The sequence below is a fragment of the Aethalodelphis obliquidens genome, unplaced genomic scaffold, assembly GCF_003676395.1.
Source record: "Aethalodelphis obliquidens isolate GAN/ISIS:26980383/991018 unplaced genomic scaffold, ASM367639v1 scaffold18, whole genome shotgun sequence".
NCBI lineage: Eukaryota > Metazoa > Chordata > Mammalia > Artiodactyla > Delphinidae > Aethalodelphis > Aethalodelphis obliquidens.
Window position 1 is genome coordinate 11972502 of NW_020837962.1, and position 19282 is coordinate 11991783.

Consider the following 19282-nt stretch of genomic DNA (forward strand, 5'->3'; position numbering starts at 1 on the left):
AACGGCCGGCAGCCCGGGGCTTAAGCGCCGGGAAACGACGAGAGCGTAAGCGGCTCAGTGTGGTGCACCGCGACAGCCACCCCAAACCCAGCGCAGCTCAGCGCCCCGTCCTGCTGCTAGGGGCAGGGGGGCAGGGCGGCAGGGGCGGGGCCGCGGGGACCGCTCAGGAGTGGTCCTTAGTGGTGGGCGGGGCCTGCTGGAAGACGGAGGGGGCAGGTCCTCGGGAGGGGGCGGGGCCTCCTGGAGGCGGAAGCCGGAACCCTAGTCCCGGGGTGGGATTGGTCCGTGGAAAGGGCGGGTCAACGGGAGGCGGGCCCTGCGAGGGTGTCTCGCACCTCTGGACGTGATTGGTCCCCTTGGGGGGCGCGGCCTAGGGCGCCGGGGCAGGTCCGGGATCCGAGTGGGATTGGTTCTCGGGAGGCGGGGCAGGAGGCGGGCACAAGCACCAGGTCGTAGGTCTGTGGCCTCGGATCTGTTGGAGGCGGCGATCGTGCAGAGGTCCCGCCGGCGCCATGTCGTTCTGCAGCTTCTTCGGGGGCGAGGTTTTCCAGAACCACTTTGAGCCGGGTACGACCTGTGACCTCCTGGAGGACAGCGGGGGCGGGGACGCGTATTAGAGGGGGCGTCGCAGCCCTCCGGGTGGCGATGGAGCCCCGGAGTCCCGGGAACGGGGGCCGAGTGTGACCGCGCGGGGAGGAACGCATGTGGATAAAGGGGATACAGAGAAGGGAGGAGTTGGGGGTTCCGGAGAGTAGGGGTACTTGAGGGGAGAGGGACATTGGAGAGAGGGTGTCGCTGTCCTCGAGGACAACAGAACTTGAGTGTGAGCGTGGCCTTTTCCGAGGAAATCTGCGGGGTCAAGGTATGGGGGTGGTGACGCCGTTGCGGGTATCCGGGTCAGGATCGGAACTTTAGGGGGAGGCGGTGGAAGGTCTTGTCCAGGGGCAGCTCCTGTGACTGGCCTGCCTCTCCTTGGGGCATCCTCCTGATATTACTCCAGCCCTTTCTTCTCCCCGGTGCCCCAGACCTGCGGGGTAAGCTGGAAAGCACGTCTTGTTGGGATCCAAATGTGACCGCCTGGGTGCCTACCCCACCTGCCCAGGGCCCCAGATTTGGGTAACCAGGAGTGCTGCCAGGCTGCCAATGGCCAGTGAAGTTTGACTGGACAGCCTGGGTCAGATAGGAGGGGTGGAAGGTAGGGGGTGAGTGGTTGGTTTGGGGGCATGGCCGGCAGTCAGCCCTGGGCCCAGGCTTTGAGAGGCCCAGATGAATCCCCTTCTGGGCTGTGCTGCCTGGTCATGGACTAATTTGGTAAAAATATGTCCACAGGCAAGACTAGGGCAGCGACCTACCCCTGGGTGGGATTTGTTGGGTGTCAGCCCTCGAGGGAGCTGGGATGTGACACCCTGGTCTCTGTGAGCCAGCTGTGACATAGGACCCTCTGGGCAAAGTCCTCCCTTCAGACTCTCTGGCTGTGGGACTCCGGGTTGTCCTCAGGCTACTCTGCCAAGCTGGAAACTCCACTCCCACAGCAGCTCCCGTTTCCTCTTTTCTTCCTCAAGTTACTGGTAAAGGCTGAGTAGGTCACAGACTCCAGGGCAGGCTGTCTCCAGGCCAGGCAGGGGGCGAAGGGTGACTCAGTACCCCTCGAGTGACCCCCAAGCAGTTTCCTGTTCTGCGAGTCAGTTTTGCAACCTTTCTTTTTCCCCCCTCAGGGTGATCTTTTGGCGGTAGGTTAAAACTCATCCTTCTCCCTGGTGCTCTGTCTTCCTGGCCCTCTGTCTGACTGGAGGTCTTTTGCTGGGATCAGTCTTTTCCTGCTTGGAGAGCAGGCTGGTGTCTGGGCATCCACCTTACGGCTTCTTTGGGCAGAGGGAGGTCCACGTGGGAAGGGCGGGGGGCTAGTGGTGGTGCTGGCCATGCCACAGCCCCCACTGTGTGGGGCCTGCTTGTGTGTGAGGGGCAGAGCTGTGTCCTCATCAGACTGCCTGGGTTCCTTCCTGGCTGCACACCCTGTAGCTGAGCATTTTGCATCCCTGAGCCTCAGCTTCCTCATCTGTAAAATGGGAACATCTGCATTACAGGGCTGTTAAGAAGAGTGAAAGAAATAATTGTGAAAAGTGGCTCTCCTGGCCTCTGGCACAGGCTCAGAACTGCTAAATGTGAGCTCCATGCTGTGTCTCCCCCACAGAGCCGATACCCAGGCTTATGGGTGGTGGGTGGGTGAGTGGGGAGGGTGTGCAGCCCACCCTGTAACCGGAGTGCTGCTGTCCTCTCCTGGGTTCAAGGATTTAGGTGCTCACCCCCAAGGCGCTGGAGCCAGCATCTCTGCTTTTACCTCCCCTTCCGCCCCAGGCATCTACGTGTGTGCCCAATGTGGCTATGAGCTGTTTTCCAGCCGCTCAAAGTACGCACACTCATCCCCATGGCCGGCCTTCACCGAGACCATCCATGCTGACAGTGTGGCCAAGCGTCCAGAGCACAATCAGCCTGGAGCCTTAAAGGTGGGTGGTAGCAACTGGGGGGCGGTGAGGAGGTGTCAGCCAGGGGGGTCCTGAGAGCCCCCCACCCCTTCCTGCTGTTCCCCCTACAGCTGTAGGGGCCTAGGGTCTGTCTATTCCAGACCTCTGGCTTCAGCCAGGGGAGTGACACCCCAAACTATTGGGAGAGCCTGGGGTCCTGGTGGGAACAGGGAAACAAGATGGTTTTCCGGGGCAGGTTCTGGGCCAAGGCCAACCTCTCATGCCAGAAGTTACCTTGGGAAATAGGCATGGGGAGGACCCCATGTGCTGGTGGCAGCAGGGGCCATGGCTGCAGCTGTTTTCATGGCTGTTTTGTGGTCTTCCCAGGTGTCCTGTGGCAGGTGTGGCAATGGGCTGGGCCATGAGTTCCTGAACGATGGCCCCAAGCGTGGACAGTCCCGCTTCTGAATATTCAGCAGCTCACTGAAGTTCATCCCTAAAGGTGAGCTTGCCTGCCGGCAGCTGGGCACAGGCCTACGTACAGGCCTTTAGAGGCCCAGGGGCACACTGTTCTCATGCACTTACAGTGACAGAGCATGGGGGCACCAAAGCGCGCTGCCCAGGGCCACTGGAAGGTGGCTGCGGGACAGGGACAAAGGGCAGATGTCCTGCCTCCTGCATCTGGTTGATTGTGTGCAGGGTGGTGCGGAGGTTGAGTTCTGGGGCTGTGCAGCTGCAGGCTTGCTCGTCAACCTCTCTGAGCCTCCTCATCTTCTGTGTAGTGGGCGTGATGGCAGAGCCTCCTTTACAGGCCCGTTAAGACTGGCTGCATGAAAGTGCACTGGGGTCTGGAGTGTAGTAGGGGCTCAGTAAATATGTGCTCCTGTTGGCAATATTCTTATCACTGGTAGATTGTTTGGGAGCCGTTTTTCATTTGTGTGTGTTTTATCTGAGCTCAGCCTCCTCTCTGACCCATTGCTCTCTGTCTGCATCCCCAGCCGCCCTCTGGACTCCTTCGCACTCTTTGTACCTCAAATCCCTCTCCTCATTTGCTGCCCGCAAGACTGCGGCCAGTCCCTAGTCTCAGTTTTATCCTCTGTAAAATGGGGTTGCTAACAGCACCTGCTCGCTGCCCTCACTGTGGGGTTAAGTGAGGCTGTCTGTGAGGGCCGGTGCGTGATAAAGTTTTGATAATACTTTTGTCCTTTTGTAGCTATTTGTCCTCCGGTACGTGTGGAGGAAAGACAGACTCTGGGTTCTCCTGCAGATCTCAGGGAAAGAACTGGGCACAGAGACACCCCCAGGCTGCGGGTCTGGGTCCTCCCAGCTCTCTTGGTCTGCAGGCTGCAGTGGGAGTGGGCTGGGCCAGGGAACGGTGTCTGAAACCTAAGTTAGCAGCGACTTGTTTTTCTCTCCCTTCCCTCATTTCTTCCAGGCAAAGAAACTTCTGCCTCCCAGGGACAGTAGGTGGGCAGCCCACACCCAACCCAGATGGACACTGCTTTGTGGCCACACTCTGGACATCCCACCTTAGAAGTGGAACCTCAGACATTTGGACAGGGGAGCGGGGGTTGGGGGGAGAGGGGTAGCTGAAACATCAGGAAGGTTCCCGAGGCCTTGCCTCCGAACAGGCTAGGAGAAGGGAAGAGGCTGCGAAAAGGAGAAGGCTACACTAGGCTGCCAGGGGGTGCCTGGAGGCCCCACTGTCAGCTCTCACAGTAGTCTCAGGGAGGGGGCTCTAGGCCTGGCTCGTCTTAGAGTGATGGTGCAGCCTCTACCTTCTCTCCTCAGCCCGCTGCCCCCTCCCTGCCTGTTTGGACTCACCCCGGTGAGGCCCAGTTCTGAGATGGGCTCTGGCCCTCGCCGAAGCTCTTGCCTGTCTCCAGCAGGCTGTGCTAGGAGAGAGAACGCAAACAGGGGCGGCTCCAGTTGGCTGCTCCAGCCCTGGTCACTCTATGATTCTCTCTGACTAAACCCTTCCAGGCAGCCAGAGTGGTGATGATCTGTGACCTGCTGGGGGAGCAGGCAGAGGGGTCAGATCTCTGGCCTCTCGGTTATGAAAGGAGAAATCCCGAACCCTGTTGCACCATCTGTGTGGATGCTGCTTGCCCCACTCAGGCTTAGGAAAGCAGCTATTGCTCCATCGCCTTGACTGTGCAAGGCTGGGGACACCGGAGCTCACAGCCTACAGTTCACCATTTCCGGGGACACAGTGACTGTGCCTCACTGCACATGCTCTGAGGGTCCTGCCATCAGGGAGGGTGGGCGAAGTCCCTTCCATCTTGAATCCTCTTTGGAGTAATCAGGAAGAGATCAATAAACAAACAGAACCCAGGCTTGCTGTCTTTATTAACAACATCAGGGACTCCAGGACCCAGGGTCAGGCTTTGCACAGCTGTTTCACTTGTTCCACAAATAGTTATTGAGCTCAGTGTCAGGCTCTAGCTTCAGTGCTGGGGATGCAGCCATGAGAAAGGCAGATGGGGCCTGCCCTTAAGGTCTTTTTTTTTTTTTTTAATTTTTAAATTAAATTAAATTTATTTTTATACAGCAGGTTCTTATTAGTCATCAATTTTATACACATCAGTGTATTCATGTCAATCCCAATCACCCAATTCATCACGCCACCACCACCACCCGCTGCCGCTTCCCCCCTTGGTGTCCATACGTTTGTTCCCTGTATCTGTGTCTGTTTCTGTTCTGCAAACTGGTTCATCTGTACCATTTTTCTAGGTTCCACATATATGCATTAATATACGATATTTGTTTTTCTCTTTCTGACTTACTTCACTCTGTATGACAGTCTCTAGATCCATCTACATCTCAACAAATGACCCAATTTCGTTCCTTTTTATGGCTGAGTAATATTCCATTGTACATATGTACCACATCTTCTTTATCCATTCATCTGTCGATGGGCATTTAGGTTGCTTCCATGACCTGGCTATTATAAATAGTGCTACAATGAACATTGGGGTGCATGTGTCTTTTTGAATTACGGTTTTATCTGGGTATATGCCCAATAGTGGGATTGCTGGATCATATGGTAATTCTATTTTTAGTTTTTTAAGGAACCTCTGTACTGTTCTCCATAGTGGCTGTATCAATTTACATTCCCACCAACAGTGCAAGAGGGTTCCCTTTTCTCCACACCCTCACCAGCATTTGTTGTTTGTAGATTTTCTGATGATGCCCATTCTAACTGCTGTGAGGTGATACCTCATTGTAGTTTTGATTTGCATTTCTCTGATAATTAGTGATGTTGAGCAGCTTTTCATGTGCTTCTTGGCCATCTGTATGTCTTCTTAGGAGAAATGTCTATTTAGGTCTTCTGCCCATTTTCGGATTGGGTTGTTTGTTTTTTTAATATTGAGCTTCATGAGCTGTTTATATATTTTGGAGATTAATCCTTTGTCCGTTGATTCATTTGCAAATATTTTCTCCCATTCTGAGGGTTGTCTTTTCGTCGTCTTTATGATTTCCTTTGCTGTGCAAAAGCTTTGACGTTTCATTAGGTCCCATTTGTTTATTTTTGTTTTTATTTCCATTACTCTAGGAGGTGGATCAAAAGTGTGATTTTTGTCAAAGAGTGTTCTTCCTATGTTTTCCTCTAAGAGTTTTATAGTGTCCGGTCTTACATTTAGGTCTCGAATCCATTTTGAGTTTATTTTTGTGTATGGTGTTAGGGAGTGTTCTAATTTCATTCTTTTACATGTAGCTGTCCGGTTTTCCCAGCACCACTTATTGAAGAGACTGTCTTTTCTCCATTGTATATCCTTGCCTCCTTTGTCATAGATTAGTTGGCCATAGGTACGTGGGTTTATCTCTTGGCTTTCTATCCTGTACCATTGATCTATATTTCTGTTTTTGTGCCAGTACCATATTGTCTTGATTACTGTAGCCTTTGTAGTATAGTCTGAAGTCAGGGAGTCTGATTCCTCCAGGTCTGTTTTTTTCCCTCAAGACTGCTTTGGCTATTCGGGGTCTTTTGTGTCTCCATACAAATTTTAAGATTTTTTGTTCTAGTTCTGTAAAAAATGCCATTGGTAATTTGATAGGGATTGCATTGAATCTGTAGATTGCTTTGGGTAGTATAGTCATTTTAACAATATTGATTCTTCCAATCCAAGAACATGGTATATCTCTCCATCTGTTTGTATCATCTTTAATTTCTTTCATCAGTGTCTTATAGTTTTCTGCATACAGATCTTTTGTCTCCCCTAGGTAGGTTTATTCCTAGGTATTTTATTTTTTGTTGCCTTGGTAAATGGGAGTGTTTCCTTAATTTCTCTTTCAGATTTTTCATCATTAGTGTATAGGAATGCAAGAGATTTCTGTGCATTAATTTTGTATCCTGCAACTTTACCAAATTCATTGATTAGCTCTAGTAGTTTTCTGGTGGCATCTTTAGGATTCTGTATGTGTAGTATCATGTCATCTGCAAACAATGACAGTTTTACTTTTTCTTTTCCAATTTGTATTCCTTTTATTTCTTTTTCTTCTCTGATTGCTGTGGCTAGGACTTCCAAAACTATGTTGAATAATAGTGGTGAGAGTGGACATCCTTGTCTTGTTCCTGATCTTAGAGGAAATGCTTTCAGTTTTTCACCATTGAGAATGATGTTGGCTGTGGGTTTGTCATATATGGCCTTTATTTTGTTGAGGTAGTTTCCCTCTATGCCCACTTTCTGGAGAGTTTTTATCATAAATGGGTGTTGAATTTTGCCAAAAGCTTTTTCTGCATCTATTGAGATGATCATATGGTTTTCATTTTTCAATTTGTTAATATGGTGTATCACATTGATTGATTTGTGTATATTGAAGAATCCTTGCATCCCTGGGATAAATCCCACTTGATCATGGTGTATGATCCTTTTAATGTGTTGTTGGATTCTGTTTGCTAGTATTTTGTTGAGGATTTTTCATTTTTTTTTTTTCCGGTACGCAGGCCTCTCACTGTTGTGGCCTCTCCCGCTGTGGAGCACAGGCTCCAGACGCACAGGCTCAGTGGCCATGGGTCACGGGCCCAGCCGTTCCGCAGCATGTGGGATCTTCCCGGACTGGGGCACGAACCTGTGTCCCCTGCATCGGCAGGCGGACTCTCAACCACTGCGCCACCAGGGAAGCCCCTGTTGAGGATTTTTGCATCTATATTCATCAATGATATTGGTCTGTAATTCTCTTTTTTTGTAGTATCTTTGTCTGGTTTTGGTATCAGGGTGATGGTGGCCTCATAGAATGAGTTTGGGAGTGTTCCTTACTCTGCAATTTTTTGGAAGAGTTTGAGAAGGATGGGTGTTAGCTCGTCTCTAAATGTTTGATAGAATTCACCTGTGAAGCCATCTGGTCCTGGACTTTTGTTTGTTGGAAGATTTTTAATCACAGTTTCAATTTCATTACTTGTGATTGGTCTGTTCATATTTTCTATTTCTTCCTGGTTCAGTCTTGGAAAGTTATACTTTTCTAAGAATTTGTCCATTTCTTCCAGGTTGTCCGTTTTATTGTCATAGAGCTGCTTGTAGTAGTCTCTTAGGATGCTTTATATTTCTGCGGTGTCTGTTGTAACTTCTCCTTTTTCATTTCTAATTTTATTGATTTGAGTCCTCTCCCTCTTTTTCTTGATGAGTCTGGCTAATGGTTTATCAATTTTGTTTATCTTCTCAAAGAACCAGCTTTTAGTTTTATTGATCTTTGCTATTATTTTCTTTGTTTCTATTTCATTTATTTTTGCTCTGATCTTTATGATTTCTTTCCTTCTGCTAACTTTGGGTTTTGTTTGTTCTTCTTTCTCTAGTTCCTTTAGGAGTAAGGTTAGATTGTTTATTTGAGATTTTTCTTGTTTCTTGAGGTAGGCTTGTATAGCTATAAACTTCCCTCTTAGAACTGCTTTTGCTGCAGCCCATAGGTTTTGTTTATTTATTTTTATTTTTTTGATTGTGTTGGGTCTTCGTTTCTGTGCGAGGGCTTTCTCTAGTTGTGGCAAGCGGGGGTTACTCTTCATCGCGGTGCGCGGGCCTCTCACTGTCGCGGCCTCCTCTTGTTGCGGAGCACAGGTTCCAGACGCGCAGGCTCAGTAGTTGTGGCTCACGGGCCTAGTCGCTCCACGGCATGTGGGATCTTCCCAGACCAGGGCTCAAACCCGTGTCCCCTGCATTAGCAGGCAGATTCTCAACCACTGCGCCACCAGGGAAGCCCAGCCCATAGGTTTTGGATCGTCGTGTTTTCATTGTCATTTGTCTCTAGGTATTTTCTGATTTCCTCTTTGATTTCTTCAGTGATCTCTTGGTTATTTAGTAATGTATTGTTTAGCCTCCATGTGTTTGTGTTTTTTATGTTTTTTTCCGTGTAATTCATTTCTAATCTCATAGTGTTGTGGTCAGAAAAGATGCTTGATATGATTTCAATTTTCTTAAATTTACTGAGGCTTGATTTGTGACCCAAGATGTGATCTATCCTGGAGAATGTTCCATGCGCACTTGAGAAGAAAGTGTAATCTGCTGTTTTTGGATGGAATGTCCTATAAATATCAATTAAATCTATCTGGTCTATTGTGTCATTTAAAGCTTCTGTTTCCTTATTTATTTTCATTTTGGATGATCTTTCCATTGGCGTAAGTGAGGTGTTAAAGTCCCCCACTATTATTGTGTTACTGTCGTTTCCTCTTTTATAGCGGTTAGCAGTTGCCTTATGTATTGAGGTGCTCCTGTGTTGGGTGCATATATATTTATAATTGTTATATCTTCTTATTGGATTGATCCCTTGATCATTATGTAGTGTCCTTCCTTGTCTCTTGTAACATTCTTTATTTTAAAGTCTATTTTATCTGGTATGAGTATTCCTACTCCAGCTTTCTTTTGATTTCCATTTGCATGGAATATCTTTTTCCATCCCCTCACTTTCAGTCTGTATGTGTCCCTAGGTCTGAAGTGGGTCTCTTGTAGACAGCATGTAGATGGGTCTTGTTTTTTTTTGCGGTATGCGGGCCTCTCACTGTTGTGGCCTCTCCCGTTGTGGAGCACAGGCTCCAGACGCGCAGGCTCAGTGGCCATGGCTCACGGGCCCAGCCGCCCCGCGGCATGTGGGATCTTCCCGGACCGGGGCACAAACCTGTGTCCCCTGCATCGGCAGGCGGACTCTCAACCACTGCGCCACCAGGGAAGCCCCTGCCTCCATTCTTCTTCAGAGGTCCTGGATCATCTTCACTATCATTATTCTGAATTCTTTTTCTGGAAGGTTGCCTATCTCCACTTCATTTAGTTGTTGTTCTGGAGTTTTATCTTGTTCCTTCATCTGGTACATAGCCCTCTGCCTTTTCATCTTGTCTGTCTTTCTGTGAATGTGGTTTTTGTTCCACAGGCTGCAGGGCTGTAGTTCTTGCTTCTGCTGTCTGCCCTCTGGTGGATGAGGCTGTCTAAGAGTCTTGTGCAAGTTTCCTGATGGGAGGGACTGGTGGTGGGTAGAGCTGACTGTTACTCTGGTGGGCAGAGCTTAGTAAAACTTTAATCCGCTTGACTGTTGATGGGTGGGGCTAGGTTCCCTCCCTGTTGGTTGTTTGGCCTGAGGCAACCCAACACTGGAGACTACCTGGGCTCTTTGGTGGGGCTAATGGCGGACTCTGGGAGGGCTCACGCCAAGGAGTACTTCCCAGAACTTCTGCTCCCAGTGTCCTTGTCCCCACGGTGAGCCACAGCCACCCCCCACCTCTGTAGGAGACCCTCCAACACTAGCAGGTAGGTCTGCTTCAGTCTCCCCTGGGGTCACTGCTCCTTTCCCCCGGTCCCGATGTGCACACTACTCTGTGTGTCCTCTAAGAGTGGAGTCTGTTTCCCCCAGTCCTGTCAAAGTCCTGCAATCAAATCCCACTAGCCTTCAAAGTCTGATTCTCTAGGAATTCCTCCTCCTGTTGCCGGACCCCCAGGTTGGGAAGCCTGATGTGGGGCTCAGAACCTTCACTCCAGTGGGTGGATTTCTGTGGTATAAGTGTTCTCCAGTCTGTGAGTCACCCACCCAGCAGTTATGGGATTTGATTTTACTGTGATTGCGCCCCTCCTACCGTCTCACTGTGGCTTCTCCTTTGTCTTTGGATGTGGGGTATCTTTTTTGGTGAGTTCCAGTGTCTTCCTGCTGATGATTGTTCAGCAACTAGTTGTGATTCTCACAAGAGGGAGTGAGAGCACGTCCTTCTACTCCGCCATCTTGGTTTAGGGCCTGCCCTCAAGGTCTTAAGGCATAGTTGAGACAGTAAGTTCACGCCAGATGAAGAGAAGGGCTGTGTATAATTACAGCAGAGAGAGACGCTAGAATATGGGGGCGGGGGAGCAATTAGGGGGCTGGTGCTTTGGGCCCAGTGGTCAGGGAGGTGTATGCCAAGGAGGAGTCATGCCAGGTCAGCAGTGAAGGTGACAGAAGCAAGGAGAAGAGCTTCCCACAGTATATGCAGAGGCCCTGAGAAGGCCACGGACTTGGCCTGCCCCAGGCCCTGCAGGAGGATGTGCACAATGGGCCCCGAGAGGAGGTGTGGTGTACTCCAAGAGAACTACACTATTTTCCCAATTTATCTTTTTAAAAAAAATTATTTAATTAATTTATTTTTGGCTGCATTGAGTCTTCATTGCTGCGCGTGGGCTTTCTCTAGTTGTGGCGAGAGGGGGCTACTCTTCGTTGCAGTGTGCAGGCTTCTCATTGTGGTGGCTTCCCCCCAATTTATCTTGACAGAAATCCAGGGAACGTGTTGGAATGAATACTAAGGGTGGGATAAGGTTGGAAGGAACATAACGTTGGGTCAGGTCAAATTTATTGATAGGGGCTCACTAAACAGAGATTCTGGGTTTAATGATATAGCTTGGGGGATCAGAAAGGGCTCTAACGGTTTGGTTGGTTGGTTGGCTGAAACATGGACTAAAAAGTGGCCAACACTGAATGAGCTGTAATGCCAGACCTGCCTTGGTTCAATGGAGGGAGGGATCCAAAGGCTTAGGGAGACAGGAAAGTTAGAGTGGGTCTGTCATTTAGGACCTGCTCTCCCACCTTGGAGGATCCAGACAGCACACCTCTCACCACGATTGTGAGGAAAGTTTGTGCGCGCAGCCCCAGAATCATAGAAGCGCTCTTTGATCACTGTTCTCTGTAGGCCAGGAATTACAGAAGACCTGCTGCCACTGAATCAGAAGACTGAAATTCACGGGGATCACTGGATCCCGGGGTGACAGGACCACGTGGTGGTGCTCAGTGATGAAAGGCAAGGGAGCGGTGCTCACTGTGATGGCCAGCAGAGGCAAAGTGGCTGTCAGAATAGTCTGATTCCCACAGAATTACAGCATCGGCCAGTGGGACGGGGTGCTCCTGGAAGTGAAATAGATCGGAAGCCTGCTGAATTCTCACTTGATCTTAATGAGCAGAAGAGTTCTAGGTCAAGTGAGCAAGAGTCTAACTTGAGTCATAAAGACAGTCATGACCCCTCATTCAATTCCCAGGCTTGAGCCAGTTTACATGCCCAGAACACCTTGAATGAACCAGAGGTGGGACCCCTCGAGGAAGGACCCTGCTATATCACCAAAAATTTAGATTGTTAATCTTTCTCCCAGCCTTCTCCAAAGTGACCTATACCAGGGTCACTCTGCATTGGGGAAACGGAAATAATCAGACATTTTGGGGACTGCTGGATACTGGCTCTGGACTGATACCAATTCCAGGATACACAAACTGTGTCAAGTAGGGGCTTATGGAGGCCCGGCGGTCAATGGAATTTTAGCTCAGGTCCATCTCACAGTGGGTCTAGTGGGTCTCCAAACCCATTTTGCGGTTATTCCTCCAGTTCTGAGTGCATGATTGGAACAGACCTACTCAGCAGCTGGGAGCATCCCACATGGGGCAGAGTGGAGCCTGCAGGTGTGAAGGCAGAGGTGGTCAGATGAGGTTGGTGTGGCTGGGGAGGGAGGAGGGAGAGGCCAGTGCTGCCCTTTCCCTGACCCCCAGCCACAGGTCAGGGGTCTCTGCTCTGGCACAGGGTCACTGTGCAGGGGCTGCTGGCTCACCTGCTGGGCCTTGGTGGGCCTCCAGCTTACTTCTCGATCTTGGGCGGTGCACATAACCTTCCCCTGTCTGGGGAACCCAGCCTGTCTCCCTGTTGGGTGAGGGCACGGGAAAGCCATGGGGGTGGGGCAGGAAGGTGGCGTTGATGCATGGATTCTGAGTGCATGTTGCTCTGTGAGTTAGACCTGAGCCGCTGAGCAGGGGAAGGTATGTGGCGGGTGGGAGGGGTCAGCACTGACAAAGCACCAAGGAGGCCAATGCGGAGGACCCCCATTCAGGAGGGGCTTCCTGCAGCTCATCCCCTCCCCACAGTGCGGCAGCCTCCTTGTCTAGAAAGCCTCTCCATCTCTGCCCTGCTGGGGGCCAGCACTGATTGCAGCTGCTAGAAAATCCAGCTGGGTTTGCAGAGAACCCTGTGTTTCCAGCTCGTATCTCTGACCAAACTCCCCTCTGTGTCCCAAACTGGTCACCGGCTGAAGTGGAGCCTAGTCACTTGGGGTCATTACCGGCCCTGGGGCACTGTCCCAGCCCAGCCTGTGGCCTGCTCACGCCAAGTCTAGCAGCCAGCTTTGGCCCAGGGCAAGCCCACTGTAGGTGAGCAGTTATTGAGTGCTTAGTGTGTCTTCATGGGCATCACGGTGCTGAAGCTCTACCCTAACCCTGGTGGGGCAGGTACTCATTCTCCAGGGGAGGAACAGGAGGCTCAGAGAGGGGGCGGGACTTGCCCGAGACCGCTCAGCCTCAGGTCCTCTCTGTCCACACCTGTCCGTTTCCTCTCTTCTTCACCCCCAATGACAAACGGTGGCTCTGGGAAGGTCGCGACCACCTGTTGACTGTAGTCTGATGTCAGCAAGCATGTTGAAGGTGGCTAGGGGTGGGGAGGAAGCCAGCTGAATGGTCAGCAGGAATCTCGGCCCCAGGGCCAGGATGGACCTTGGACTTTGCTCACCTCTCCCAGCACTCCTGGCTCTGCATACTGGCCCAGGGGGCTCCCTGAGCGTGAACTCGGCCCAAGAGCAGGCTGGCCTCCTCCTGCAAACTGGGCCAATGTGTCCAGGCCATGCCCCTGGGGGTGCCTCTCTGGGCTCAGACCTGTAGCGGGGTTGGATGGAAGATCTGCTGGTGCCCAGGTGGACTGGGGCTGGGGCTGGTGAGACTGGTAGGGGAACTGTGAGCAGCAGTGCCTGGCTGCCTGCACCCCAGGGGCCCCATGCTCATTTGTACATGGTGGTTAACTGGGGGGGTGGGAGCTGGCAAGCAGTGTCCTTGGAGAAGGGGAATGAGGAGGGTGAGCCCCAGGACCCCGAGGTCCCCTCACATCGTGAGCCTGGAAATGGATGGCCCCGGGCAGTGTCTCTGCCAAGGGCTGGGTAGAATCATGTCACCCACCCCTCCCCTCGCTGCTGGGTTACATCATAACCTCTGGCTTGCAGCCCCAGTTGCTTCTTGAGAAACAAAAGGCTTTTTGAGAGCCCATCCCCCTCTGCTCCCTACCCGTGCCCCCTTCCTTGCCAGGTGGAGCCCCTAGGACACGACCTTTGGAGCCAAGTGTTGCATTTGGGAGCAGACAGCTCCTAGTGCTCTGCCGACACCAGCCAACAGCAGCCAGCAGGCCCAGGCACAGCACGGCAGAGCAGGGCACCTTGGGCAGCGGACCAGTGGGAGAAAGAAGAAATCTGTCTGGGACTCTGCTGATCCCCTTCCTGGAGGCAGGGACCGGCTCAGAGGGGAGCTCAATAAACGTGGGACAGACAAGTGAATTGACAATGACTGGGACTTCCGCTCATCCAAGGCTTTCCTTTCTTCTGAGTGACAATTGCCAGGGAAAGCCGTGACCCTGGGGGGAGTGCTGCTCAGGGCAGGTCCTGTGGGTAGGTCTCAGGACCCCCTGACCTCATGCGGGCACGTGGGCAGGGCCGGCAAGTGGAAGTGGCAGCCCGGAGAAGTCTGCGGTCACCGCCAAGTCATCCACCGTGCCCCCACCCCCGTACAAGGCCCTGGTAGGGGGCCTAGCGCTATGACCCCCTTCTGAGTCAACCGTTCCTCAAGGCCCCCTCCTCTGGGAGTGGGCCTAGGGACCGTGTGCAGGACGGACCAGCAGGGGCCGCTCAGGCCCCAGGAGCGCTGGGGCCTGAGCGGTGCTGCAGTTCCCCGTAGTGCCGCCGGGGCCGCTGCGGCGACAGCTCTGACGGTCTGGGCGGGTCCCTGCGCCCAGCTCCCCGCACGCCGCGCCCCTTCCTGTGACCCCCACTCGGGCCGGGTCCTCGCGCCCTAACCGCACCTCGCGCCCCAGTGGCCTCGCACCCCAGCCCGGCTCTGCGTCCCCTACTCCGCCGTCCTGCGCCCCGGCCCCAGCCCGACCCGGTGCCCCTCGTGACGCCCGCGACCCGCACTGTCCCAGCCCAGCCCCGCGCCCCGGCTGCGCTTCCCCGCGGCACCCAGTGGTCGGCGCCGGCATCACCTGGCCCCCAGGTCGCGCCCGCCCAACATGCCAGTGCCCGGCGCACAGGCCGAGGCTTCTTGGCGTACGAGGGTGCGGCGACCGGTGATGGTGGGGCCGCATATGGTGGGCTTCAAGACGGTGACTAGTGCGGGGCGAGCAGTCGAGGCCCAGGGTGCCCCCTCCGGAGTCAGCAGGAGCGGGACAGAGCTGGGGGCTGGGGGAAGGTGGAGACAGGACCCTCCCAGCCCCAGCCAAGCCTCAGCCCCTTCTCCAGGGCAGCTGGGTGGGACCCGCCTGCTCTGATGCCCCCAACCTCCTCTGGCTGTGGCCCTTCCACGCCTTCATTGTACCTGCTGCCACCCTGGCCCACCCCGGGAGCACCACGTCCTGGAGTTCCACTTCCCATGCATCTTTGCCCATTTCTCTCCCCCACAATAGTGACAGCTCTCAGCTGTCCCAACCGGTGTGGTCTTTGCAAAATAATCATCAGACCAGGTAACTTCCCTCAGGGGTTCCCACTGGCTCTGCTTGCTGAGGCTCCACAGAACCCCCCCACTGTCTTGATTTCCCACTCCACAAATGATAGCAGTGTTTTGTTTTGTTTTGTTTTAATCATAACTATGTTGTTTTTATTACCCACAGCCCCCGCACCCAAACCCCTGCACCTGGGCCTCTAGGCCAGCCAGAGTCCATTCTAGAATGGGGTAATCTTGTTCCCTACCCCAAACACGAAGCCCTGAAGGGGTGCTGCCCGAGGTAGAATCAGGTGAATGTGAATCAAACTGCACTGCCTTCTGCTTGCTCCCTCTGCAGGGGCTGCACAGTCTCAGGATGAGCAAACCACACATCTGCATGAGTGAATCTGTGCCCTGGTGGATGCAGGAACCCCGGGACCACCTGTCACTCTCCCCTGGCCCTGGGCACTAGGGCTCTGCTTAAGGAGCTTAGGGGCAAGAAGCCCAGGAAAGACAGTTGGTGGGCCTCCCAAGCAGACAGGAGGGGAGGCTGCTGGGGAGGGGACTGAGGGTTACCTGTCTATAAGCTCCTTCCACCCCAGGCCCTCAGCACCCCCAGCACCTGTCTCTAGGTGTGATTTGTTCCTTGTAAAACCGTGGAGATTATCCATGGTTCAGCCCCTGGTTTCATGTCTTATCATGTTTCATCTCCAACTAGGACATTTACAAGCTCTTCTTGGCTGCAAAAGGCTTGGTGGCTGCACTGCCGGAGGCTGGAGCAGAGACGAGGCGGGCCCTGTGGGCTCTGCCCCACCTCACCCCGAGATGCAGTCTGCCTGTGGCCCTGGGCTCCCCCTCCCATCTCCGACTGCAGTGGCTTTTTGGTCCCGTAGTCTCAAGAGTGTGAGGTTTTTTGTACCCCATCTCTGAGACCGGAGCCCCTGGGGTGTGTCTGGAAGTTGGGGGAGGACAGGGAAGCTAGAGTCAGAGGAAGGACAGCGCTGACTGGTATAGGAGTCATTGTTCTCTGAGAAGGGGGTGGGAGTCAATTTTGAAGGTCCTGTTGTCAGAGCAGGAAGCCTGCCGCTTAGGGAGGGGTCTGGCGGGGAGCAGGGCAGAGTGCCAGGCACCTGCCCCAAGATGCTCGGCCCTGGGCTCTGGGTTCTGGGTCTTCCTGAGCCCCAGCTGAACAAGACTGGCTGCATACCTGTCTGTATGTCTGTCTTGCCAACTGTGGGCATGGGGTGTTTCTCCTGGAATTGCGGGGGGATGGAGTGTGGCCCTCCGTGGGGGTACTGTTCACTGGCTGTGCTGGCTGTGCACCTGTGAGTAGGTCACTCGTGTCAGGGAGGTTCAAACTTGGGGCTCTCCACACTGGGTGGGGGACAGTGGCTGGGGCCGGGCAGCAGGTCTCTGAACCCCACTCCTGCCTGTGTGTGTGTGTGTGTGTGTACACGCCCATGGTCGTGTGCCCTCTGCAGAGCGTGGGGTTCCTGAGCCTGCGCCGGGTCCCTTGCTTCTGACAGAACGTGCTCACAGTCAGCTTCCAGTCCATGGGGACCCTCACCAGGGCACAGGCGGACAGACCTGGCCACAGAGCCCCAGTGTCTTAATGTGGGGCCTCTTAGATGATTCCCAGCCTTCCCCATGATGCCAAGAGGCTCCTACGCCCAGAGGCCTGGCGTGGGGCTGTGAAGCTGGAGGAGGTGGGGATGGGGTGGGGACAGAGGGAGTCCTGTTTCTGTCTGACCCTCCTTTCTTCCCCCTTTAGACTCACCTTGGGTATAAAGGCTGTTACCAGCCCTTCTCTTTGCAGGGCTGGGACTGCCAGCCAAGAAGGATTGTTGTAAATTGAGCTGGGCCAGGCTGGTGGGTGGGAAGCAATTTGCAGGCCCAGTTGTGCATCCTGAGAACCCGGAGCCCTGCCCTCTCCTGGAGAAGCAGGGGCCTGTGGCAAACGGCCCTCTGTCTGTGCTGAGCCCTCCAGGAAGACCCAAGGGAAAGGAGTGAGGGTGGCTGGAAGCAAGCTGGGGGCCATCCCTGTGCAGGAGAGGTGTCTGGCTCCTTCTGGCAAACCCTGGAGCCCTAGGCAGGCTCCATGCATGTGTGTGACCACTCAGGGTGGCTGGGGAAGCCCTCGCTCCTCCCCACTCCTTGCCAAGGGGCCCTTCATATGTCCTTCCTGATACTGGAAATATTGTCTGCCCTGGCACACCCTTGTGTCCCATGGTGTCCCCACATCTAGCTGGTCACCAGGAATAAGACCCTGGGTTCCAGCAAGCCAGACTGGCTGGACACCTTGAGACTAGGGAGGCCTTTCCTCTCCAGCCTGGACCCCCAGGAGGATGAATTATGAAGTACTTAGGTCTTTCAGGGTGGGAGCAGCTTCAGGGCACCCCTTCTTGTGCCAGGGTCACTGTCACATGTCCACTACCTCCTAATCATAAAGAGCTTAGAAGCCAGGCACCCAAAGAGGTGGGGGCTGGTGTCATCTTTGTTTTATAAAGTAGGAAAATGAAGCTCAGAGAGGCTGGATACCTGTCGAGGTCACCTGCTAGGAGGGGTAGAGCTGGGATTGAATCAGCCTTCATCGCCTAAAAAGTTCTTGCTGTCAGCTCTGTACTGTGCTGCACGACCCCCCCCACCCCACTCCCCATGGCCTCCTGGCCCCCTTGTTCCCTACCAGGCTGAACTGGGCTCTGGGGGTAGGTGGGTAGACGTCTCTTAGGGGTCCCTCCCCAGGAGGAAATTGCATCCTCAATGTGCTCGGGCAAATCCGGTATCTCAAGTGGAAAAATCCCACACAAATCAAGGACAGCTGGGCCCGCCCTTGGTCGCAGCCCCCTCCCCTCGGCTCCCCTTGCAGGCTGAGGAATCCCAGCAGGCTGTGGGAGTGGGTCTGGGGGGTAAGGGTGTGGTTCTAGGGGAGGAAGTTTCTGGAAGGCCCGAATGTGTGAAATCTCCCCCAGCTGTCCCCCACAAAGGGAGGGACTGCACGGTGTTATTAATCATTTTCCAGAGTGGGGCAGCTGCTTGCACACCCTGCGATGCTGTGGGGGCCTAGGCTGGGGGTGCCCACTCTGCGGAGGGGACAGGCTGGGAAGGAGACGGAGAGGGGCGTGGGAGAGGGGTCCACATCTAGACTCTCTCAGACATACACACAGAGTCAGTTACTCAGTCACTCAACAAACATTCATAAGCACTCACCATGCTTAGGCATGGAGCCACAGCAGGGCTCAAGACTGACCCCATCCCTGCCCTTGCAGAGCTCATGGGTAGGTGGAGGAGATAGATGGGGATCAAAATCACCCGCAGGGAAATAATTAGAGTCTGTGAAGGAGACACAGACATAGCTGGGTAGCTGGGTCATGCATTTGTGAGGCCAGGCTGGGCCTTCCTCCCACCATGACCTTGCTCCTCAGGACTCCCTTTCTAGACCTGCCCTCTCTGATCCCCTCTGCTCTGGCCCCCCTTGTCATCTCCCCCAGAGATGATGTGTATGTGACCCAGCAGCCTGTGCAGCTCAGCCCATCTCCTCTCCCACATTCTCCCTGTTCCTGCCTGGCCGCCACATCAAACCCGACTTATTTGCTTGTCTGATGGCTGGCCTAAGGAGGAACCTCTGCCTGGCCATCCTGCATGGGGGTCCAGACAAGGTGAAAGGGGAATTGAAATTGGGCCATGTGGAGCCCTCAAAGCCGAGGGGCCCCAGGGGAGATCAGGCTGGGCAGAAGCGCCTGGCTGACACCTGTTTTCTCTTGATAGGAGGTGCGACCAGACAGGGCAGGAGTTGAGCCACCCTCTCAGGGCACAGGGACAGCCACCCACCCTGTGCCCCCATGGCCTGGTCTCTTTTGGGGCCCCAAAGTGACTTTTCACCTTGTGGCTCA

The 19282-nt window shown here is 53.7% G+C and overlaps 1 protein-coding gene across 1 annotated transcript; it reads left to right on the forward strand.

Moving 5' to 3' along the window:
* The first annotated feature begins 436 nt into the window (after positions 1-436).
* On the forward strand, positions 437-4797 carry MSRB1 (methionine sulfoxide reductase B1). Its single transcript, XM_027117841.1, has 4 exons — positions 437-567; positions 2356-2504; positions 2850-2964; positions 3898-4797. Exons 1-4 carry the CDS (start codon positions 513-515, stop codon positions 3927-3929), a joined length of 351 nt encoding a protein of 116 aa, XP_026973642.1. The 5' UTR covers positions 437-512; the 3' UTR covers positions 3930-4797.
* The last annotated feature ends 14485 nt before the right edge of the window (positions 4798-19282 follow it).